The sequence below is a fragment of the Bombus affinis genome, chromosome 8 (assembly GCF_024516045.1).
Source record: "Bombus affinis isolate iyBomAffi1 chromosome 8, iyBomAffi1.2, whole genome shotgun sequence".
Taxonomy (NCBI): domain Eukaryota; kingdom Metazoa; phylum Arthropoda; class Insecta; order Hymenoptera; family Apidae; genus Bombus; species Bombus affinis.
Genome location: NC_066351.1, coordinates 13,133,628 through 13,160,070, shown reverse-complemented (window position 1 = coordinate 13,160,070; position 26,443 = coordinate 13,133,628). Strand labels below are relative to the sequence as shown.

The 26,443-nt window shown below is 41.8% G+C and overlaps 1 protein-coding gene across 9 annotated transcripts in view; it reads right to left on the bottom strand.

Moving 5' to 3' along the window:
- Positions 1 to 26,443, bottom strand: part of LOC126919251 (lachesin-like) — a 281,367-nt gene that overhangs the window by 229,422 nt on the left and 25,502 nt on the right. The window contains exons 1-3 of one of the 9 annotated variants that reach the window (XM_050728191.1): positions 14,120 to 14,728; positions 12,812 to 13,700; positions 5,509 to 5,618 (exon numbers count right to left, since the gene is read on the bottom strand). The exons of 2 other annotated variants lie outside the window; for them this stretch is intronic. In XM_050728191.1, coding sequence (XP_050584148.1) covers positions 5,509 to 5,581 — 73 coding nt within the window. In that variant the 5' untranslated portion in view covers positions 5,582 to 5,618; positions 12,812 to 13,700; positions 14,120 to 14,728. Of the gene's footprint in view, positions 1 to 5,508; positions 5,619 to 12,811; positions 14,730 to 16,047; positions 16,217 to 26,443 lie in introns of those variants that run through there. 6 more of the 9 variants (XM_050728192.1, XM_050728193.1, XM_050728194.1 and 3 more) reach the window with 6 other exon arrangements.

Below are 26,443 nucleotides of genomic sequence, written 5' to 3'. Positions count from 1 at the left end.
CGTATAAGACATGCATTTGGACGTTAGTGTGTGTGTGCGTGTGTATATACGGACAATATTCACCTGACTTTATGACAGCTACTTGAAGATCGGAACAGTCTCTAGGGAAAATTCAAAATGTATCCATTATCCTGGAAATTGTTGAATCGACGTCATCGTCATCCTAGGCGTAGTTCGTCTAAATTGATGTATAGAGACGCGCCTCGTCCTCGTGTGAATAACATCACAGGCCATAATAAGAAAATCCATAACGAGAAGGATAGACATCCTGGGAAGTGAGCATCGTTATGGAATAAAAACTGAAACTGTTATAAGCCCGGGGGTTGTTTAAACTGTAGGGTCGAAGAAGCTTCCGTAGGCCAGAAAACAGGAGCAAAAACTACGAGGAATCAAGAGAACGCCTTGGTGGAAGGCATAAACTCTCTGCTTTTTCATCTACTCAAAGTTTGAATGCCCTCAACTTGTCATTTTTCTTCCACTCCGAAAGAATTACTGTTTCCGAGGACTGATTGCTTTTTGGGAACTCACTCTCTTTTTGGGAGATTGACTTTTTGAAAGGAAAGCATACAGCGACTGGATCAAAAGAAACCGTCCTTACGACTGCTTCGTCGACCGATTGTTCCAAGGATTACCTTTTGGTAACGCAATGATCGAATCAGACGAGACCATCTTTGCAATGAACTATTTTTGACAACTAATTTTTTAACGAAAGCGACACAAAATGACCAGACTGAAGAAGATTATCCTTAAAACTAAGGGAACTACGAAAAATGTGAAGAAGAGACCTGATAGGAGAAAGGTCCGACTCAAATTGACACAGAAGAACGTACGTGTGTGAGTTAAGTAGCGGGTATGCCAGTCTAACGGCACTAATGTACATTTAATGTCTTAACTTTGAATGCGGTCGTGCTCTCCGCCGGAGATAACATCTTAAATATGTTTTTGCATTTACGTAGCGAACGGGCAACTCTCACCCCCCGACCTACAATGGAAAAAACGCGGCCAAGCCGGGCGCACGGAGACCGCGAGAAGGAAAGTTTTCAACGCGGGGCGATGGCAACCGACGCCTCGAGTCAACGGTGCTGCCCGCCAAGCAAGGTACTTTTTCCAAAAAGGATTTTCACGTTTCCCTCCGCTCCTCGCCGCTATTTCTCTTTCCGTAGCACAAAGGCTACATCAGAAATCTACGATCTCGCTGTCGACCAGGGGAATACCAGAAGTTTTTCCATTCGCTGGAACGACCAGAGAAAAGACGTAAGCACGGCCTCCTCTTACTTTCCTCGTACATGAAATTTCCTCTTTGTCCACTCTGCTCCCACCCCCCCCCCCTCCAATCACTTTTATCTCAAATGAGACGATTCTCGGTTAAATCAGATCGGACAGATGAAATTAAAAAATGTTTTTATACGTCATAAGATTTGATAATACGTCGGAAATGTTTATTTTCATAGCGGGTAATTGATGGCTCGTATAAGCCACAAAGTATTGGCGGATCGCATTCTACGTTTCGCAGGTGAATCGACATGAAACGCGTATTGGAAAGGCAAACAGCGTGTATCCTCGAATTCCGGAATGCTTTATTCTGCAACATTCGTTTCCGATTCGACGTTCACTGACGACGTAGCCACGCTTCGCTCTGTGGCTTTATATCCTCGTTCACACTTTCCTATTATATATGGCGAGATTTTCTGTTTGAACTGTTGGTCCGACGAAATAAGTTCTCCCCGCGATATACACGTCCCTTCGAACCGCATGAAATAAACTCCATAGCTAAAAGTTCCAATCTCATTCGAGATTCGAGAAAACATGCGAGACTAGATAAATAAATATGTGAGACTATGGTATGACCCGAAGCATGAATGGCAAATATATTTTTTTCGATCCTGGAATTATATGGTTATTTATTTATTCTACAATTTCCATTGCCAGAGACGTGAATCTTTTATGATCTGATACCGAGGAATTTTTAGAATCGAGATTCTGATGCCACAAGTCTGACGCAAATTGCTTCGTACCCTGGCGAAACTAACTACAATGTTCTGGAAAACAAAGTTGTTGCTTCGTTAATTATGAAACTATAAGCATGATACATTTACAAGTTAAAACGCGTGATTGAACTCAAATTCTCAAAATCTTGACTCACACACCGTTACGATTTTTAGTCGACCAATTATTATCTCGATGATCGCGAGGTCAGTAATACATTGTTTCGATCAACCTGCTACCTCGATGCTAAAAATTCTGCGACTTTGTAATGTACTCGCAGGACCATTGGGCTGCCTTTCGCGCCTCTCGATCAACGAAACCGTACGATTATATCCCAGTGTCTACGGGAAGCAATTTGCCAGGTGTTCGCGACAGAATCGATGGAAACCGACAATAACCACGCGATCCGGTTCGTCGGGCTGCGCCACCGGCCAATGAACCGACGACGATGCGCGTCGCGAGGATTCGAATTTGTCCGGGTTAGGCTCCGTCGGCGAGTTCGTTCGTATGCATAGCCGGCTATGCTGATTGGTTGGCACGCAAGTCGCTGGCACTCTAACCGACAAAGTCCGTGCAGTTGATGCACATAATTGCACCGGTTGCCTGGTTACAAGGCTTCCAGCCCGTCGACGGATGTTGCATACGCGTTGTATTAATATGTATTTAAATTAGTGCCTCAAAGCGATCCCAAATTACTGCGCGTCACTCGGGTAGCTATCGATGCAGGCGTTGCTTCTTCGAACCTCCTTGGGCCGACGACGCGTTCCTTGATCGATGTACTTTCTTACGATAGAAGTAGTTACGCCAAGAAGAAATTGCACCGATGGAATATAGAAAATAACTTGCAACGGTTCGACTGGAAATCAATTTCGATTGCTCTTCTTTTTCAAATTCCATGAAATAGCTAACGACGTTGATCGTAATAACAAGAAACGATGAAAATGGAAACACGTCTAGCTGCCTTGTTTCACGAGACGGCCCAAAGCAAATGACGTAGCAAGTTGCACGGAGAAAATGACGATACAAAAGGCGGTAGTTGATCGTTACGTTGTAGTAAATTTCTTTTATCAGAGGAAGACTTCGAGAAAGGGATGCAACTACCATTTACCGTCAGCGAATGTCATGCTGCATTTTAACGAGTCCGATCGTCGTATAAATTGAAACGAATAACGTTTTAAATGATGTTTTGGAAATATATACGAGATTACAAATATTATGATTACAGGAAAGATACTGGGAATAACAGTCGTAGATTTCGAAATATTTTTCAACGGATCTTTACGATGTATAAAAAGCATTGTACTTTTCGCATAAATGTTGGTGCAAATAGGCACGAATAAATTTTTAACCTGGAACAGATCAGACAAACTTCAAACATTTTCCACGTTATCCAAAGCAAACTCAGCTACCGAGTCAAATTGTCGATAGACAAAGCCCCGCACCGATTCGATCGAAAAATAGCATTTTTTGCCCTCCTCTTTTAGCCGAATGGCAAACCCTAGCAGTAAAAAAATTAAAAACACCGCAGTGAATCACAGGAAATGGTGCTGTATGTAATTTTAAAGGATTTCCGATAAAGCCTGAAAGTTTCAATATAAACATACCGAAAAATACTGACGTGAAAATATAAATTTCCGAGAAGAAGGAAAGCTTGGAAACGTTCGGATTAAAGTTAATACTACGAACCTATCGTAACTTTACAAACAAACAGAGGCGAGGAATATCGTAGAATTCGTGACAAGATAGCCACTAGACGTGTCACGTCGTTTAAAACTTCGAAAGTAGCTATCGCGGCAACCCAACAATTTACCTCACGATGCTTTAATATATCTTGTTCAACGGGATGGTGCCGAAGAGAAGCGAACCACCTTCTTATTTAGCGATAATTACGAGTTCCTAAGCCTTGGTTGGCTGTCTTCGTGATCTTAAGACCCCTTACCTCCCTTCCATCCGCTTTTGCCCCATTGAACGAGGAGCCTCGATAGCAGGGAGAGAGATTGCACGTTGAATGGAAAATTGATTAACCTTACCAACACTAATGGACAATACGTTTTATCAGCATTTACCGATAACTTCTACTCCTTCGCCGAGTTACTTACACAGCAATTTCTATCGCGCGCGTATCCGCCGTTACATTTTGGTAACGCGTAACTTTCATAGTCCAAACTAAATTTATACCATTAGTAGAAATTATTCAACGTAATCAGTCATCTTTTTCGTCGACTAGAGCTCTGTTAACTGGAACGACTAAATGATTCACAAAGAGCATCGATTCTCTAGTCGACGAATGTCCGGCAAACAGACAAACGTCCATCGTGTCGTTTCAGTGATTCTTTTTACGAGAAACGTGCATTATAGTTTTTCTCCAACTGTTTTTCGCATAAGTTGCATAAAACGTGCTTTAATGAATATCATCACCGAGTAGTGGCGAAGTGCAATGAAAGTCTCGTTTTTCAAGGGGTAGTTAACACGTGTACGCTGCTACTGTTGGATACATTGCGTCGATTTAAGTACCTAGTTGTGAGTAATGTTGTAACGCCACCGCTATGCTTTTACGCGTTTCAATAAAAGACGAAAAATGAAAAGAAAAAAAAACACAGCAATGGAGTTAAGAAAAAATAAAATCCATTGCTCGGGACAAAGAAATTCCTGATGAAAAAACGTGTCATTTTTTTATGCTTAGTAACCCACCAAACTTTGGTATTTTTCTAACGATGGATTTGTTGGATATTTTCACGTTTAATAAATTGGCTAAATATAATTAAATTAAAATGAACGATAAGAGAAACTCGTTGTTTCACGACAAATATCGAAGGATAAGGTGTGCGTGCAGCAATTAGGAGCGTACATACATTTGCCGTATTATATAACGCGGCACGTGTGCTAGAAACAGCGTCTAAGAACCAAAAATGAATGTTCTCGATGAAACTACCATCGTTATCGAGGCAGTCACGGAAACTTGGCCAACACAAACTTTTGTAAACTACAAATTGGTATTTATTGAATTATCTTCCGTCGATGCAACTAAGATCTGCTAGATGTTTTTACCAATGCAAAAGTAACGGATAGTACGAACTGTCGAATTTTTCCCGCATTTCCAAGACGTCCGTTTAAATGGCTCGCGAGCACCGTTCAGCTGTCGCAGCTAAATTCCAAGAAAGTCTGCGGTGCGAATCTAATCGAAATATAATACTAATTTAGTTGATATAAACCGACATTATTTTACCCGGCGTAATTATTTACACGAGCATTCGTAGTTGCTACACGTTTCCTTTATAATTACACGAATTCCATTAGCGCCGGCTGCTATAGATCTAACGCGCGTTACGCGAATCACTTTTCTTCGCCGCGATCCTTGAAATTACAATAGATTTCTGCGCGACCGGCCGAATTAAAACGTGAATTACGCTCGCCATTTTTTTCAAACCAACCGTTTCCTAAATTTCGAGCCAACGAGCAACGAAAGCTCGTACGAGAAATACCAAAAAGCGTTGACTTTATACGAAAGAAGGTTTTGGTTACCTTGGCACATGATGGTGATGATGTGAAGTATACTGATGGTCAGATACGGTCTTCTTCTCTGATTGTCCGCCATTTTATCGCCGTTCCACGTCTTGCACCTCGAAGCTTATCTGCGAACAAAGATTACGCGAATATATGTAGTCAACGTCGCGATATATCACGGACTCTGGAGCATTTACTATTCTAAGAATTCAAAGGCCATCGAGGATGAAGGAAAGCTGAACAAACGATCGATCGATACGCGCCGTTATGAAAAGGATCGGAGGTAATTAATAAATAAGCCCAGGTCTATCATCGAGGGTGCGATATCAAGGTACGCAGCAAGCATGACAGGAATATGTAAATACGCATCCATCTAGTCTAGAATGCACATCCAAATGCATATGCACCGTATCGTTGATTCGTCGATACGTCGGAAATCCACGAGGCCGTGAAATCATTAACGCATGGCTAAGTCAGTGTAATAGAGGGATGCTGTAATTAACGAACACCTAATGTTAATCAGGTTTATTGGGCTGTAATATATGTACACCCACTCGACAAGATAGAGACTGTATTCGCGTGCAGCGAACGTCTACGGGATACGGTACAGAAATCAGTCTCTGATATGGCTCGATGAACGAGATGAAAAGGGGGAAAAAAGGAAGAGTTACAAGAGAGCAGATCCGTAGACTTTTCTCCAGGGGAGAGGAAAGAATTGAAAGAAACGCGATTCCAAGTGTGATTCGAACTGCAGCATCGTGGAAAGAACGAACGTAAAGAACGGTGGCGAGATTTTTTATCGTTTTATTTAAACAACGAATCACAGAACGGTTAATGGGTTAAACAAGTTGTGTTGGTACGAGCATGCGGTTAATCTACAAATAAATTTAGATTTAAATTCGATTAATTAACAAAAATATGATATCAACGAGTTTCTTAATTCAATTCCGCGATGCAGTTTTTTTTGCTGACGCGAATACACGACTTACGCTGATACGAAACGCTCTCTCGTGACCCGAGAGACCGATATTTCGAGCTAATGATTAAAGTAACACGAACATCGGCTGAATTTATTTTATCGTTCATTCTAAGGTCTCGCGTATTTATATATTTTATTTATATATTGTGTTAATTATTTACTTGTTATATACGATTTCTCATTCTGCTATTCCGACGCGAAAAACAATTGGATACGTGCACGAAGAAGAGAGAGAGACAGAGAGAGACAGAGGAGGAAAAGGAGAAATAAAATATTAAAATGACACGTATTGCGTTTAAAATTCTTGCGATTTTGCCGGTAGACAACAGCTTTAATCGCGCTGCTGGGAAAGTTGGAAAAGTGCAGCTCCAGCGAATTGGCGACAAAAACGTTTTACTCATCCGTAATCTGTAGGCGTGAAATCGATTCACGGATCTCGTAGTTTGCCGGCGGAAAATATTTTACCAAGAAGCATATCGCGATAATAAAAGAACTCTCATCTCTGAAGAATGTTTCTCCTTTTTTCTTTGGTTGCATCTTTCTCTCGTGCTTCGGCGTATCGTTCTTCGTATCAACGTTTATACATAATTCTCGATTAATGTTTTCCACGGCGTATAATCATAATACGATTTTATTTGCGCGAAACGACATCACGGGCGAATAATCTCGATCGTTTAATGTTTCCAGAAGTCTCGTAGCGATCCGCGCGCGAAGATTAAACTTGATTTACAAATTTCATATTTCACGAAGTAACATTGTCACGGTGATTTTTTCTAGTCGGTGCGCTGAAAGCATGCAGGCGCGGGCCACTCGAACGTTAAGAGCCGTAACCGTGTAACTTGATTCGTTGCGTTATTACAAGTTTTACGAGTTAATTAACGGAGATTTTTAGAGTAATATCACACAGGCACTTTAGTAAAGCGGCTCTTGTTACTACATCACGCTTTTACACATCCACGGCGTTGAAATTACCGGGGGGTAACTCGCAGCTATCGCGCTCGACCCATAATTAGTAAACTCGGTTAACGACATGACGCCCGTTCACTGACGCTATCGTGGCCCGTTGCATTTTTCCTTTCTTTCCTTTTCCTGCTGTTTCGCAAACTCCTTTCCAACCAGCGACAGTCCCTCGTAAGTGTGAAACAGGAAGTTACTCGTAGCCGCCGGCATTATCCGTTAGCCTTTCGTTCGTTACGAATTCCCGGTTAATAAACGTCCGTGAAACTTTCTTGTCGCGAGCTAACGGGTTTAAACAGTCTCCTACAAACCCGATGCTCGTCGTCTCGATCTATCAGGATATCGTAACACCTGCCGATCGAGAATTTATAACGCGAAATCCGCCGTACTAATTCATCGTCAAAAGCCTTCGATACGTAATCGAAACGGACGAAATTCGTCAACATCGTCAAATTTCGCATCTAAAATATTCCACCACGTCTTGTTCGCGTTACCGATTATCAATTTTCCCTATTACCAACAACCCTATGCACCAAGATAAGCATCAGGAATATTCATACTCGTAAAATACTCTGGAAAACTAAATCGCGCGAAGAACATATATACCACGCATGTACCGGACAGATCGGAGCCTGGGGCAATCGGAAAATTGTCCAATCCTATTTTTCCCACACCCTAACGAGTGTTATATCGTTTTTACGAGAATGTTTACTGATAATACGCCAAAACAGCCGTACTTTTTAACGGCACCGATTGTTTAATCCAATTGGACAAACGGCCGTTAGGTCGGACTCGCAGCGAGCGCCGATACGTCGGCTCGCATCGGTCTGCAACGAGCTTCTGCCGCTGCCGCTGCCCGTCCAGATTTACGAGGCGATTTACAAATTGGCGGTTATTGTGCCCCGCGCGGAAATCAAACTGTCCTGTAAATCAAAACGTCTGCCAGCGTTCATTAAACGTCAGGCAAATCCCGGAAATCGGTCGTCGCAACTCGACCCACCGCGGCCTGTCCACCGCCTCCACCTCCGTCATTGTACCCTCTCTTTCTCGACCCACTGCGTTTCCGTTTCCGCCGGTAGTCTCCGCGCGCCGATACACGCACCACGCCAGACCATAACCAGGCCAGAGCCAGGCCAGAGCCAGACATTAGCGTGCGTCCTGAATTCACCGTGCATTCGTTCGCAAAAAGTCGTAAACCATTTTTCCTCTCTCCCTTCCCTCTTTGCCTCTGCTCTCTTCCGCCCTGTGTACACGGCGGACAACGAAATAACCGAACATACGCGCGGAGACCGAAAGGGCGTCGTCGAAAATAATCGTTTAATCTGCGCGCCTGCGACGAAATCCCGATTTAGTCTGTTCCCAACGTCGTCGGTTTATTTTTACAGCGGACGCTGGTCCGTTAAAGAGATTGCTTCTCGTTGCTCGCTTGTCCATGAATTTGAATTAACAGGGAAACTGGGTGAAACAGATTTCGTAAATCTCGCGGTTACCATCAACGGAAATGACTGAAAATTGATCGTGACTGTGAGTCGGAATCGAGATGCTTGTGGAATTCGCGTCGAGATTGACGATACGGGGGTTAATTTATTCGAAAGCGTAAGATGTAGGGTATAATAGGATAGGATACTGGTTCAAGCCGGGTCTCGTAATTTAATGGTAGGTTCGTGCGGTGTTCGTAACAAACCTAACTGAAAAATATTCACGTAATTGCTATCGTACGATGAAAATCACGTTCGTACGTGTCAACCAAGAATGCTCGGTACCATTGCAATGTGATCTGTTGCTCTTTTTTTCTCTTTTATCGGTTACATTACTTTTATCATCCGCTACCGTAGCGAAACACAAATGCCAGGGCAGCTTCGCAACAATCCGTTGTCGTACAATACGCACCGATCCCCGATAACATCGAGTTTCGTTTATCTGTTGTCTTTTTTCCCCAGGTGTCGGTTAAAATCGTCGATTTTTGTGGACAGAGAAAGTAACGAAGAAGTAAAGAATGGACTTGGTTGAACGATTTTACCATCGACTTGGAAATGATTTATAAAACGGAATTGAAACACAACCGTCACGCGAACTCGTGACAAGCTTTCTTCGGTAAACATTGAAATTGAAACGGTTGTAAAAAGTAACGTTGATAGAAATTATACGAACTCAGGAAATCCCATCACCAAGAAAAATTACAGAGATTCGTTTCGAGTACTTTTTGAAATATTTCTTCCTCGCAATTCAGTCAACTGTCTTCGCAAGTACCATCTTTCACGGTGGGGTCTTCGTTAAAAACGTTACGAGTATTTTATATCGAATCGCGTTCTCGATCTCGCTGTCGTTACAGCGACTATTTCACCGAGGGCATATTTTTTACCCGATGCATATACATCGCGATCGTGACGAACGCAACACCGAGGGAAAAGTCGACAGAAACAGAAAACTATAGGGAGAAGAATAGATAGAAATGACGATTATTCGAAGCGCCTGACATTTCGTCGGCCAACTTTGTGCTCCTCTGTCCAGCAATTTTCCTATTTGGGTCAGGCAAGATGACACGGCCCGCGACTCTACCCTTCCGTATCTCTCTGCTATTCCGGTACAATCGTCAACGACAGAGCAGAGAGCAAAGAACGATATCGAGCGAATTGGAAGTACCAAACGCGAGCAAGAGTCTGCTCTTTCTTTTGAACGTCGGTTAGAGATTGCTCGAAATACAGACGAGGGCAAGCAATGGGAAAAAAGGGATGAAATCCGTGGACGAAATTCGAGCTGCAACGATTTCCACGTTGAACGTATTAGTCTCGTTAATTCGCATGAAAAAGCTCTCCTAACGAGAGGATTTAAAACAGCCGAGATTTTTTTCTCCTCTTTACCTTTTCAGTTCTATCATCCTATCTACGTTAAGTCGTCACTATTTACATAAATTGCTTGGAACGTGATCGAATGTTCACAAATTGCGAAACAACATAAATAATAACACGCGAAGTGAAAAGATAAAGCGAGAGAACGTTAACACGACATAGGTGAAAATGAAATAACCTGTCAGGTTCAAAGATAGAAGCCATGTTGTAAAACTCAAAGATGTAATCATTAAGGCAAGTAAATAATATTTTAATAGTATTATGAGAAATTTAGTAAGAAAGACAATTTTAGTAACATTCGCTGATTGATAGTTTACGTGCCGAAATTTAAAACTGCTTCGCGGTAAAAGAAAATGAGAAACGTGACTTGTCATGTTCTTCCCTACGTAGTCTTCGAATACGAAAATTGAAATTTCTAAAAATTTCAAATACAACGAATACAATGATCGGAGTAAATATAGTACAAGGGACGTAACGAATGACGATAAATTTCTCATTACAGAGGAGGAGAAATAATTAATCGGCGACAGTCGCGTTCTCTATGCAACAGCAGGGCCGTGAATTTGCCGCAAAACTCGCGGCAAATCGCGGGGCAAGCACGACGGTGGCGCGATTGCGACAAAACGCTCGTAATTACATTCCGGAAGTGAGCAGGTCGAAAAGCGACGTGGCGTGCGTTCACGGTATCGTTTTGTGTCTTGGATAATTGCCGACACGCGATCCCGCCACGTATACCAGTCGGGCGAACACAGAACATCGTAGTCTGCACCTGCTAATGCGCCGTTTCACGTGCGTGCGCGACGTTCTACGCTGCATTCCGTAAAAATGAAATCGCCATTAGACCACGGCTACCTCTGCCCGTTCGCAGTTAACATGTTTCTTTTTTCCCTCACTGCCTCTCCCTCACGAGCCCTCGATAAATCATGGTGAATAGAAAAGGAAGAACCGGGCTGAGGCCAATTCTTCTCGAAGTGGTATGTATTTTTCGATCGTAGAGAGCACGTGTTTAAAACGAGAGTTTACGAAGAGTACACGATGATAGAAGTTATCGAAGAAGAAGTTAACGCGATCGACAACTACGATAGTAGTCGAGACAATCGCGAAGCAGCGTATTTATCTAATATTAAAAGTTCTTAACTACCGACACTATGGAAGCAACAAAAACTGCCATGCCGAGCAATGCCGAGGAAGGTGGGGAAGAAGAAGTGGAAGGGGGGATAAGAAAAGCGCGAGAAAGAAAAAAAAAGAAAGAAGATGACGAGACTCTTTGGCGAGTGCTTCTTTGGAATTCAACGAGCAACCGAAGAATGGGCTTATTCAGATCAACGTTTCTTAACGAGGAAAGTTATGCTTACCGGCAGTCTTCGCGTACTCTTCAACAATTTCATAGAGTAAATCAAAGAAGACTCCTTACGTAAATTCATTTTTTTCTTTTTCTTTTTTTCTTTTTTTAAATCATAGTAGATACGTTTATTCGTATCTGACTGGAGCGTTGTGCGTTTCCCTTTTCTCGGTTTTGCCTGCAATCGCGTATGACCTCGAGGAAGAAAGAATAAATATCTAAGCCAAGTTTTGTCATTGTCTTCGCACCCCATGCCTATTTCCATGGATCCTCTCTATCTGGAATTCGTGTAAGAATCCATACGAAATCTCTCTATTTCCCTGGTAGGCGTGAAACGTTTTGCCGATGATTGCACGGCGACGCTATCTCATTCACGAGCACGAGGGGGTATTTCCCCGCTGGGAATATAATCATTCTTTGTAACGCAAAAATGTGCATCGGCAAGCTCGAGCGTTCTTTAACGGTTAAGCTTGCACACTGTCGCGGAACGAGGGGAATACCGCGGCAACATTTTTCCGATCGGCAACGTATATCTTTGTAACTGTAAGAGCACTTCGGCTCGAGCACACTCGAGAAACCGTTTGAAGTCATCGAAAGAGAGAGAGCCAGATGGATAGAGGGGATGTAGCGAGACGAGTCGCTGATGTTTGCGTCGAACGGACTCAAAGAGAACACTCGCCGTCAAGAAGAGGGGGGAAAAAAAAGAGAGTTTGGTAGGTATCCGACGAAACACGAACAAATGCCGCGAATCCATTAGACGTCTCGATTAAAACTGCACGGATCGGATTCGGCTACCGCTTCTTCCACTTCTTCCACTTCTTCTACTTCGCAGGGACGTGATCGTACTTCGAAACACCGGGTTTATCGTGAATTTTTTCGACGAAAATAGATTCGAGTAGACTCGACTGAGTTACATTCCGCGAGCTAGAGCGGATCTCTTTTTGATCGGTTCGTGAACGATAACGCGTAACTCAAATACAGGCTTTCATAAATCAAGGAAATTTAGAGGCAGGCCCCGATGTAATACCGAGGCCAATTGGAAATTTTGATTTATAGTGCTTATCAAGAAAGCCCCTGTAATAAGTCTCTTAAAAAGCGCACCTACAAATCGTCCATAACTCTTTTCCCGCGACAAAGCTCCAAATCCCCGATACGTTAACCCGGGTGTAGCTTCGAACGGGAGATAATACGTACTTTTTCACGGCAGTCCCTGGATTTCCGGGGACATATCGTCGAGGATCCTCGAGCCACCTTTGATTCCACGGTAAGTCTTCGAGATTCGATATTACCTGTACCACGACTGCTGTCTATGAAACATTTATCTCACAGCACTGAATCGGTCGCGTTCCTCGTAAAAAATCGACGAGAGATAAAACCGTGCGATGTTAAAAATTCACTGCGAATCACGGGTCACCAAGGATTATCGATCGATACGCCGCGGTTTAGCCGGCCTAGCCTTCGGATTAACAGTCGCTACGGATCTTCTTCTTGCTGAACTTCTATGTTCGATGGAACAATCGTTGCACTGATCCCTTTGTACATGTCCCTTTTATTTTCTCAATTTCGAGCTGTTAGCTCGCGCGATGCGTTTATATTTCGTATCGCTGCGATGAAATTGATCGACGAACGCAGCTCGGCTGGCTTCTATGCTTTGTCCCTCGCGATATTTTGTCCGATGCAGGAGACCAACGTGAAAAATTGTTGCACGCTGTTTCGTTTTTAATTAATAATGTTACCGTTGTCTTTTTTTTTCGCTCTCCTCCGTCGTTGGTTCGTTGCGTACTGGCTATGTTTGATTAATCGATAACGATAACGGTCCTGCGGCACAGCGAGTGATCAGCGTAAACCGCGTGCAACGGACTTCGATAAATGTAGCTGGTTATTTATTGGTAAAATCATGCGTGTGGTACACGTAACACCGCGATAGTAGGAGGAATGCGATCATTCGCACCACGCCAAGCCTCTGATCACCGGTGCACGATCGATCCGGAAATATTATAGTTCCGTTACGGCTGGTCGGTGAGCAAACGATCGTTGATGATCCTCATAAATCTTGAGAACGATTTACAGACCACCGGATTTCCTGTATAAATCCACGTACCAGAACAACAGAGACTATTTTTATTCAAACTTATTCTTATATTTGCCTGGTCATCCAACACCAGGCAAACGTATATCGCGATTTTTATTACAGCCAGAGATGTATTAAAAATACTCTAGCGAATGACGAAATCGTTCCCGATTGACGTTACAACAACTCTATTATCAAGCTGATTCTTCGAAAAAGGAACAAAATACTAAATGAGAAATTTCTGGCGGTGACAATAGTTTACACCGAGGGCGTTCTCAGATGATCGTCTACTACACGTTCCCGTTCCAATTACAAGAACGCCACTTCGGCACGTTCGCTCACCCTTTGCCTGTCGATGACTCCCTTCACACCGTCCGTGAATACGGTATTTTACTTCCGATAACGAACTCCGTGATCCTGTCGATACTTACTATTTTGAATAAAACTATGTAACGATCTTCCTCGCGTAACAGCAACGTTCTAACACAACAGTAAACTCAACGACGAATCACAGGCTCGTCTCATCCAGAACGAGAATAATCCCTTCGAACCAGTCGATAAAGGGAATAAAAAAAGCATAAGAAACAGGCATGAAAACAAAACGATCGTGTACGTGTGTATCGTCGTGCACGATCAGAGGCAGCGTGCGAACGAGACGAATCTTGCGTGACGTTCCGTCAACGTCGAGGATCGTATCGCGTACCGGCTCGAACTCGACTAACGACGACTCGGATCCCTCGGTTCGAATTTATTCCGAGGGCGCACCGATGGTCCCCCGTCGGGTCGGAACCGCGCGAAGAACCGCCAGCGACCAACGAGACTCGAGAGTCGAAGAGCTCGCGTGTAATAACCGGCCAGCACCCCGTTCGTTCGCAACTTCCTTCGTCCTTAACGACGTGGACGACGGTTAACACGACGACACGCCGCGGTTGACTAGCTCGTGGTACAACATCCCGAAGCCCCTTTAGCCACGACGAGGCTACTGCTGCTGAATGCTGGCTGGTGCTGATGGTGGTGCCGGTGCTACTGCTCTACCCGCCTCGTATATACTACACGGCGAACACGGACACGCGCGCCGGCATTGCGCGAGCGCAATACCTCGCGCGATTCCGGCAGTAGGGGTTGTTTGATGCCTGCCTCCTTCGAAAACCTTCTTTTTTCCCTCGCACCGCCACCTTCGCCGAATTTTTCAGATTTCCGAATTTCTCGCTGAATGAAATGGGCAACATTTTGCAATGTTTCGGAACGATTCTGTTTTTGCTCTTTGAGATGGAGCAAGTGGATGAATTACGAATCAGTTTCGCGATTATGAATACGAAACGAGTTGCTTTTTCGTGCTGGAATTTTAATGTAAGTCTATAAGGCCTTTGGTTAGTATTTATTTTTCTATATAAATCAGAGTCATTATTCTGTAGATTAGTAAACAAAATTTTGTTACGTTCGAATCGTTTAAAATACATTTTTTTTTTTTAAACACGATTCACAAAGTGCACAGGCTGTTATGTGACTTTATTTCCCTAGATCAACCGCAAAAGTCTATTACTCGTCCGTAACCTTTGCCATTTACTACAAACTCGCTCGCTTTTCATCCCATTTTGTCTGCAAAACTGTAAGATCCTACAATTCCAAATGGAACGCGAGAGAAAATACAAAACGACGCAATACGATTGCCAAGAGTTGCGAGTACATCATGAGTTATTGTAATTATAACAATATATTTATTGAAATATATGTATTCCACCTCGTTATTTCTGCACCTCGACCGACCAAAGTTTGTCTCGTTAGATTGACACAGGCAACCGTTCAAAAATGATTGTGTGTCATTTGCGTGAGAGAATTACAAACTCGCTAACTAGAATTGCGATTGACGAATGGTACGATTATTGATTGCTGTTAATGTTTAGCAGCATGGCTATTGACAGATGAATGGTAAATAAAGTAACTTTCGTAACTGTTGATTTTCATATGGATCATTTGTTTCGACTATACAAAAGCAAGAGAGAAAGAGAGAGAGAGAGAAAACCAATATTTATATTAAATAAATTATTCATACCGAGAGTTCGATTGGCTCGGTAAGCATTCCAAACCTGACCAACAAACTTTCAAAACTTCCCACTACCGATAAAATCAGCCGAAGGCAGAAGTTTTAACAGAATTATAGGAAATGTTTTAAAGAATGACCAAGGTAGGATTCAATGATCCTGACGTGTTCGGAAAGCAACATCCTCGAAGCATAATCTACGATGATAGCGGCATAACAATGTCGGGCACACGCTCAACCGGTTTGCGCTCCCGCATCGAGGATACGTTCCACGCCGATCCAGCACAACCAACTCGTAAGGAATTCCTTGATACTTACCCCACAGAAGAAATCGCTTCGCCAGCAGTCCTACGCGAACCAACAAAATTTCAAGGCGTCCTCCACACGCGTATATTTCACGATAAACACGAGCATCCTTCCGCGACGTGGCAGTGAACAAGGGATGAACAAGCTGCATTGATATTTTTATCCTGTAAGAGGATTATCAGAATTATTCCACGATGTTCTATTGGCTTTTATAATTAAAAAAGATTATTACATGACAAGTAGGTATGATAAGTTCAAGTACTCGGATGTTTTGACTTTGACGTTATTTAGTGTTCAAATGGTGTATTTTAATATAAAGTGGTTAGACGCTTCAACTCGTTCTTTTAGCGATTGATGAATTTGAAAATTTATGGAATTTGTGGGGAAAATCTAGCCATGTAAATATTTGTCGGAAACATTAAATAACCAAATTTTATAAAAAGATAATTTTGTTAATACGTACGTCGTTAATTGAAAGATATTAGGCTCTAGGATTGTGCTCGTATAAGAAACAAACAATGTGACGTATCGCCATTTTCCTACGACCTAAAATTTAAAAAAGCTCTATATTAAAAAAATTCAGAGGCCAAACTCACCTTCTCTCTGTTAATTTCACAACGATCGATCGATCGATGATAAGTACTTTTTCACTTTATTTTCTCACCTCGTTGGAGCGGAGAGCTGCGATACCGGTAGAAAAAATATTGCTTCCAGATACCGGATTCTCCTTGTTTATTTTCGCATCGGATAGTATGGTATCTCGTACGGTATATGGGATTTTCTCTATGCGAAGTTTCATAGTGATCGATGCCCTTTGCCAGCTTTGAAAATTCTCCAGGTCTTGCGTTCAAAGTCGGTACCGGCCTTTCACTCATGACAGTCTATTTACCGAGAATTCTCTGGTTCTCGTTGTTCACGCAACTTCCACGTAAGGAAGGAACGGAACAACAGACGGGAATGTCGTGACCGTGAAAGCGAGTGTTATTTCACGAACGTCGCGGTCGCGATATCGTTGAAAATTCGCCCCGTCGCCATCTTCAACGCAACACGAATAACGGGCAATCCTACCGTGTAGAAGCATGGATACGTATCCTTTATGTTCCTTGGACAATAACGTTCTCCGGCGCGAGGTGAGCCGCGTTACTTTCCTTTGAATTTCGTCGTTTCATTGCGAGACTCATCGTCCGAACACTGGATCCCACGGGGTCATAAACACGCATAGCTTTGGTCGTTAAACATCTCCGACTTGATGAAGTTTCTACGAATGGTCTGGCTGTTAAGAGATCGTCATACTGTCGAAGTCTTTCGTTATCTAACGATCGAATCAGTACGCGACACCCACAGACTCTCGAGATGCAACATGCAAGACAGGATAAATCAGAAGAGACGACATGGGAGAGAATGAAATCTGGATGAAAGATATGTGATTTCTGCGTTTCGATATATCGAGAAAATATAAAAATTTCAACCGAGAGAATTTATAAAAGCAACGCCGCCTAAAAAGGAGCTGCGAGGTGGGAAAAGTTGCGCGAAGAAATTCTAGAGGATTCCCAAGTTTAATTGGAAGAAGAGGATCTAAGTTGTTCCGGCCAGCGCGAAAATGTATTACGCCGTTTTAACTGACGTTGCAAGTACTTAAAGTAGCATTACCTATTCATCCGGAATAATGCGCTAACTACGAAGAGAAACCTTCGAAATGATCGATCTTTCCTACCTTCGTAAGCCTCTACCTTAGAAAATTAAAACGTTCGATTAACGCCTTAATCGATGATCCATGTAAAATATCAACCGTGTTTCTCGATAAATTCCCGGTAAATGGCGCAACAGTGCAACCATTGCAATCGGGTAATGATTGAAAGTTCGATGTGGTTCTGTTGTTCGATAAGTAGTAAAACCTAAAGTTGGACCCTGACAAACTCTTAAACCGCTCGCAATTATTTCCTCCCAAAGCAAATTGCCTGTCACAGAGCCGTTCGGTTCAAACCTCAACGCGCACAATCGCATCAGGTATGCTGGAAGCACTTGGAGACACTTCTCTGGAAATACCGCGTACACACCTGGCTCTGTGTCTGCGTCTGCGTTCGCAATGGGTAATGCCAATTTGTGACACGTAATCCTTGCTGCCGTGCGTAAGCGCCGAGAGACAGAAAAGCAGTCGCCGTTCGTACGTGCCTACCACGAGCCACGACATCCTCCGTATCTGCATCCCTGCATCAGACGATGCTTTCAATTCCGACCAGGAGGACATATACGAGAAACTAGGTAACGAACGCAGCGTCGGGGCTTCCTACCGAATTCCGATTAAATCTTGAAAGTGAATCCTCTGTTGAAGGATAATTTAGGTGAAACCTAAGAGTACATTGCCGATACAACTGCGATTGATGTAACTCGATGAAGAGGGATTGATCGGGACCAGAATAGAAAAGGTAGATGGGAAATGGTGAGGGAAAAAGTTCGACGAAATTTGGGACGCAAATGTATTGTATCTTTCGCGATGCATCGATCAGACGTCAAAGTTCGGTATCCATTACGCGGTTATTTGGTGCTTTAATTTACATGCAAATATATCATCGTGGTTGCTATATACATTGGAATATGTGTGTCAATGGTCATGCGTATATGCGTGTATGTTTTTCCCACATTAACATATCCCTGGCTTTGCTATTCTGATTAATTCTATCGAAATTAGGATCCATACATTTTTTCTATGGTAATTATCTTGGGAATCTTAAGTGTTACTTTCTTTTAAAAGAATGATCATTTACTTTCAAAGCCATTATTGCTACTCAGATTTCCTCTTTGTGTCCCCTTGTAGGGGATTCTATCTGAGGATCAATCATAATAGTAAATTGATGCGACGTTAGAGTTTATATTCAAACGTTTGAACGAGCAGATTGACAGAGACCTAAGAAGATACGAATCGGAGATCTTAGTTAGGCCTACATAAAATACGTCTCAGCTTCCCTTCTTGTACCATAGGATAGAATTCAGCATGCGCCATTAAAAGCCACTATACTAATTATGTGTCTGCATTCCCATTACAGGTGCGTTCTCCATGGTTGCTCACGATGCGCATGTTCTAATACGAGATGCGAATGAACAGCAAATTACGTAAGTGATCTAGTACAATTTGATGAGCTTGTAATCGATACACGTGACTTTCGAAAGATTCGTTCGACCAGATAATCTGTCAGTGTCTTATTCTTTCTTAAAATTGCGCTATCAAGTTAATAGATGAAATTGAGTTATTTGGGTCAAGCTAAGCGAGTTTTCTTGTAATTCGCCAAATTTGATCACCAACAATTACACATTGAGCGCTCAAAACAGATTACTCGAGCTGTTGTAAGTGACACGGATGTGATTGATGCGCTTTTGATAAACAGCTTAGTCCAAGTGCTGTTAATCAGATACGAGAAACTACTTGAAAACTCGTAAAAGAGTTGACTCGGCGAGGTAAACCGTGAATGTTTCATTCTTTCTCTGTTATAATTCTATATTATCAAATTAATACGTGCAACTATTTGAAGACTCGCGCAAGAATTCCGTGGAGATTTCGATGGGATTACAAATATCTCCAACGTGCAAGTTGGCAATTTAAAATCTCGCCCTCTCTTTCTCTCTCGCTCTACATTTTCATCTACACACGTTCCCGCGATTTAAATCAATTTAACGCTTCCAATGGCCGAGAACCGCTCATTATCGATCGTCGCTCTTTTCGTAGATACCGCTCGACTTTACACATTCCGCACCGCGGGATCCTTGCTGTAGCTGAACGAATTTTCATTAGACGAGCAAAAAGCACAAAAGCCATTTCGAGCTTCTTCATCTATAGGTTTTCATTATTTCAATGCATTACACCGGTACGTGGCGCCGGACCATTCGCAGTTCCAATTTCCTTTTTATTTCCATAGAATTCACCGTGGTGGCGATGGCGGCGATCAAGGGGATCTCAAGAATACCATCCGCTTAAATGTAACTATAACAGACTATTTCGCAGAAATAAAATTCTTTCTAATATTGAATAACGATAACATGCAAAGTCGCAAATAATGGTTTAATAAAAATTGATCGGAGATTGGCCGTGCGTATTCTGAGTACTCATTTATATCGATAAATCTTTACTCGAGGAGTAACGTCACCCTTAAACGAATACTTGGCAATAAGCTGCCCGCTGTCGGACAAAAAATTGTGCGAAGTTATTTCGCAACCGTTCATCGAGGTTGGCTCCTCCGGAAACAAGGACGTAGAAAATTTCGACCATCTTTCGGCCATTGTGCCGCTGCGTAGACCATCCTCGGCTTGGTCAATAATTACGCTGTCAAGTAATTAGCTGATATGATCTAAGAAGATAGGTCGTTCCGACGAGACAAAAGAATGTCAAGCGGTCTATTATACGTTGCCACTCCTGTTTAATCCATTATTTTTATATCACCTCGTAAACTGCAGCCTCGATTGTTGCAGTTTTATAGCAAGTACAATCAACGAGTATCATCGACGGAGTTACGTGAAAACTTTCTTGTTAAAGGAGGTCTCAAATTTAAATAAGAATCGCTGTCTAATTGAAAGGACACCCACTGCTTTCTATGTACATTGCGATACAGAAGCGATGATGTTATAAATATTTTTTAGACTATTCGCTTTGCATTTTACGCTAATAACATAACCAGAGAGACTCGCTAATAGAATTGAGAAATTTATAAAAGATGGGGTCAGTTTAGCTTCCTAAGGAACTCATTTCGTAATTACGACGCTGAATGGGGTACACGAATCAACGGCGTTTCATCTTGGATTTAAAAGAAAACTCACCCTTTTAATTTACGAGACGGATGTGACAGCACTGATCGCGGTGGACCGATATAGTCGCTTAAAGATAATAAAGCGAATTAAGATTCAAAGCGTACATTCGCGTACTCGAGACACGACTATACATTGTAGTTTCCCCACAGTACGCGAACCACCCTGAAACCTGACGTCCTTACTAAAATCCTACGCTGATTACAGACAAAATCCCACGACAAATTTTCACCAAATCGGCCAGACAGTAACAGCTAATAACGTATACAGAAAGGAAACATTTTCGTTTCAGGTAAATTAAAACGAAATACGTAAATCATCTTGGGAATCCTAGGAAACAGAGAGAAAATTCAAGAGCTGAGTAGCAGCAAACTCTTTGAGAGTTGGGTAGTCGTATCATAGACGTAGACGGAAGAAACTTGAGGAACCGCGAACGCATTTCGATACATTCAATCCGGAATGCAATTATTTCTGTCTTGGAAAGTCACGATCTTAATGGCTGCATACGCGCTCGAACGCAGATATAACGAATTTCGCGGAACGACGCGATTCGCGGGAATGCCGCCTAATAGGAAGAATCAATAACAGGGTGGATGTTAACGATGGGAAGGAGTGGCGTTCGTTAATTATTTACAAGTTTATCGATGCATCGAGTGCAGCGTCGCGTAAAGTAAAATTGACGCGAGCCACGGTTAAAAATTGGCAAGCGACTGCTGCGAACCAATTTCTTCGTTCCGCAACGATAATTTACAGATACGGGGGGAGGGGCGCGAGTTGGATAAATATAATAATTGAATCTAGCTGCCAGGCATCGTTCCGTCAAGAGTTTTCATTCCTTGGTGGCATTTCATTTGGAAGGATCCATTATTTATTTGTATAACCTAAAGAAAAAATGATAGAAACGGCGAATGCTAATGCTTTTTCATTGTTGAACGGATTATTTATCATAGAGACGGACTTTGTCGCGTCGCGTAGATACGAAAGTGAAACTAATAAGACTATGGCGCGAGATACAGCTGATATAAGCCGAAGAAGGATAGCGAAAAGTAAAAAGAAGGAGTTAGAGTGAGAAGGGGAAAAAGGAGGAAAAAATTCACACAGCATGAAAAATGCCGAACTGTGCAGGTTGTGACGTAAAGCTGAGACAGTCTTCAAAACTAAAAGGCTGTGGTGGTTGCTGACGCTGTTGTAAGTAACAGATAGGTCTGGGTAATTGCTTCACTTAACGAGAAACACGTTCGACCCTTGCGTTCGTTCCCGCTCTAACAGAATCCAATATTAACCGTCGTGCTGTTTGATATAGTTCGGTATATTCCGTACTGCGTGCATTTTGCAAGCTCTTTCGCCGTGCTCGTTTGTCTGGCGCCTCCTGGCTTCCGTGAATGTTCAAGAGTCTTCGTTACGATGTTCAAGGAATTTCTCCTGTGGAACGTGCCCTTTCCCTCTTTCGAATCTCCCGATGCACGATTTTTCCTCACCTTCTCATCCGTGTTTAATTATGTACGTAATGCACAGGCATGAACGGACGAGAGAAATTATTTTTCACGGTAACATTTTACACGTGAGAATGCATACAAGAGAAAGCGAATAGACGGTCCGATTGATAAAAGTTATTTCAAACCATTCACGCTTGAACTTTTTGAATTATTTTAATGTTACCGCTTTAAACAAGAATTGCAGAGCAGTCTTTGGAATAATTGTATATGGAACAGAACACAAATACCAGTATGTTATTGCAAAAGAAGAAGGAAATAATGGAGATAATTTTATTTATTCGTGCACTGTATCGAAATACATTTACTTTCGCCAACCACATAGATATCCAACAAATTCCACAAACTCCACCATTGAAGATTTTAACAAAGCTGCGACAAACAATGACGGGGATTCGTGCAACATTCTGGACTAATAAATTTTGATACATTCAAAATACGAATGCGTAGACTGATCGAATTTGATTGATTCCGAATTTTGATGTAAATTTCCACCGCCAAAGTACTACGTATCTATACACACATATCTATCCACAAATTTCATTTTACTTTGATGGAAGCACGATATTATTCATATTATAGAAAACAGATTTACCAATGCTTTGATACCTACACGATTTAAATTTAAACTGTGAATATTTTTCATCAGGCGTATGCTTTACTTTCAAGCATCTATAGACTAGCTTCAATTTTTATCTATGGATGAAAATATATTACGAAATTTAATCTATTACGAATTTTAAAACTAGCAAAATAGTGTCGCGCACTATTGAAATCCATCGGTATTGTTCCCGGCTTTCGCTTTGACACCATGTTCAATGTTTTATTTGAAATATTTGTTCATATAGCAAGCAATTTTCGAGTAAATCGAAGTCACGAAGTTGGATATTTCATCGTAATTAAAATTGGCTATTTCAAGTGCTAAATATATAAGGATTTCCTGTTTCTTCGTTAATATTTTAGCACATTTTAATATCATTTTTCGAGAGAACGATTCAACTGCGACTCGTACTTCCTTCGACATGTTTGGTCCTCGTAATAAGTAGAATATGATACAAGAAAGAAAATAACGGATCTCCACCAATCCAAAGATGTAAAATCGCGCTATAATATATAATCTTTATAGACTCTCTATATAAGTGTTATTAGAAATCGATACTAAATAATTTTAATAAATTTCAATAACACTCTACAGATGACAGATCCTTTTATGAAAATCGAAAATCATGTTCCGACAAGAATGTACACTCGCGATTTCACAGTGTTCATTATAACTGGTGGCGACTTTTTTAAATTAGAGTTTGCGAATTATACGCTGGCCACGGTGACTGCAATGCGACTGCGATATTTTAAAATTACACTTGCGATTTAATTTAAATTCATTCGAACGTTCGATGGATTTGATCCGTTCGCTCTTTTCATTATTAGACATAATTTTCATTTTTACACTTTTCGAATAAAGAAACACGGGAATGTCGAACCACATCGTCTCTTAATAAAGGACATTAAAACGAAGTTTATGCTAAAATAGCCATTCTTTCATACAACTTTGAAAATTAATATTCTTCTATTCTGTTTTATAATCTTCATTTTATTAATGGAATAAAATTATATGAAAAGGAGAAAATACATACCGACATTCTATTCATCGAAAACGTTTCATTCGTTCGTTAAAGCTTTAGCATAATATATGTTTAAAATTAATTGGATTGAAATTATTCCACATACAATACAGAAAATTGAAAGCGCGTATTAATTGGAAAATGTATCATTTCAGATTCTCTTCGTCGACATTTTCTAGCGATGGATCTAGTTTAAGTTTGAATTTAAATTAATTCTAGTCGTAAGTTCATGTCTAGATTAGGGTTTCAGATCTGTCAACGAGTCGCGAGTGATTTACCTGTTCCGCGGAAACAATTATCGCCATCCTTGTGAGGATCATAATTGTCGCTTCAGAATACGCAATCACCCGTAGGGCAGCCATTACATACCCATTATAAGTAGCGAAGGTGATAGGAACTCCATGGTCTATCTTTCCTTACGTGGTTGATAACTTCCTCCCGAAGCTATCAATTATTTAAATAGAATCGAGTCAAAACTCGTTCGTCTCGTAGGCAACAATGCAGTGGAACGAGATACACGTGCAATGGAGTGTAGGGAGGATGAAATTGGGAGTATAGGGCGGTTCACATTCGTAACTACCTTCGCCTACTGTGACACAGGCAAATTGGTGTTGCTTTTTATGGTGTCTAAGTTTTAAAAAGTGGTAGCTAGCTAAAAACGCTAGGATTCTGAATTTTAAACACTTTAGGATCTTGTTAGTCAACCCATCTCTCATTCGATATCCTAATAATCGCGTCATATCCTTGTATTCTATTGATAATTGTTACTTGAGATTTTCAATTTGTTAAACATTTCTGAAGATTAAAGACAAACGAGGCTTCGTATTTCAATTCAGAATCGCGCAGCTTCCCGAGATAGGTTCCGTAATACGAAACACCGGATTAATAAAATTATGTCGGGCAGCTTTAGTTCTGGCTTTTTAATATCGACTATGTTTATACTGAAGATTATAATGGTTCGTTTAATCTAAACAACTTTGTCCTTTTTATACAAACGGATAAAAATTGACTGGATATTACCCTTGGTACTTACATATGACATATTCTCGCCATAGATCCGCAGACCTTTTCCCGGAAAGCTCGTCGATTCTATACCGGAGCTCTAACTGCATGTTTAATAAGCAGCCAAGGAACTTCGCAAACATGTTACCAGTCAATACAATTATATTCTTTCGGGAAGGATAGGGATACAGCTCTGGGGAGTCTGGTGGTGAACAGCACTGATCTAGAAGTAACTCACCGAAAGAGAGGAAGCCTCGTAAACATATGTCCCTCATGGGGTATTTAATTCAGGAACACAGACAGAGCTCGAATTGCCGAGTTGGCCCACCTTGCCGTCGACAAAGGAGGACGTGGGAAAATATAGAGGAGTAGGTGAAGGAAAGCTGCCTCCTAAAGGAGCGGCCACGATCTTCCGTAGCACCGTTGCTTTTTCCTCGGACGCAGTAAATACTGAAAGTGGAGGCTACCTCAGGGACTTTGCTGCTACTCCGCCGAGTTTACAGACCCTTCCACCTACTCTTTGCCTTTTTTCTCTCCTTTTCCCCGGTTCAACCGATAAGGAGTCAAGAAAAGATTTTACACTTGGGCGGAAGGTAAAAAGGGACGGCAGTTGGTACGACGGTCTTGTTGAACCAAAGGAATCCTTTTGTTAGCACGGCTTCCATCACCTTCCGTTGCAACTTCGATCCGATAAAGCTATCGTTGAAATATATAAACCGCCGCTACGATCCTTCCGTTTATGAGTCACCGAACTTGCTAATTTCGAGCATCATGCTTGTTAAAATAGCCTCCTAATAAGATTTTTCAAGGCGTGATACGTTGTTCAGAACAATTGCAGAGTGGTCGCTATGAATCGTTCGACTCGTGTTTAAGTAGCAGATGATCCAAGTAAAAGGAAACAGAGAAGTTCTATAGACTGACAGGCTGACATTTTTGTTGGATGTTGATACTAGGATAAAAAGAGAAGAGTGGATTTGGAACAGTATATACATTTAGTTTTCTCTCTTAATACGTACGTTTAATAAATTTCAACCTCATTCTGTAATTATAGCGTTCATTTATCCCTGTCTGGAGATTTATGAAGAGAAAAAAAGATACATGGCAAGTAATATATATCAAGAATGCTTTCCTCCGCTTGGATGTATATCACTTCCGTATAATATACAAAAATTAACATAAATTCGATGCTTTCTAATCCGATAACGCTATTACAACTTTTATCCAGCGATTCTCATTAAACACTAATCAACTGCATGTTATCCTTTTACACACAGTGGCCGGGTCACTGTGACCGCGTAGAACGCCAGATCGGCTCATCTGGAATTCAGATTTGTGTATCCTTACGTGTTGTTATCGCACGATCGAGCACGTGGACGTGCGCGCGCGGAAACGTAACCTCCAACGTCGGAACCTGGAGCTAGTATAAAGGCTTGGGTGCGTATGCTACGCTCGTTTGAGCGAAGGGAACACAGTCCGCCAAAGAGGGGAATGATGAGG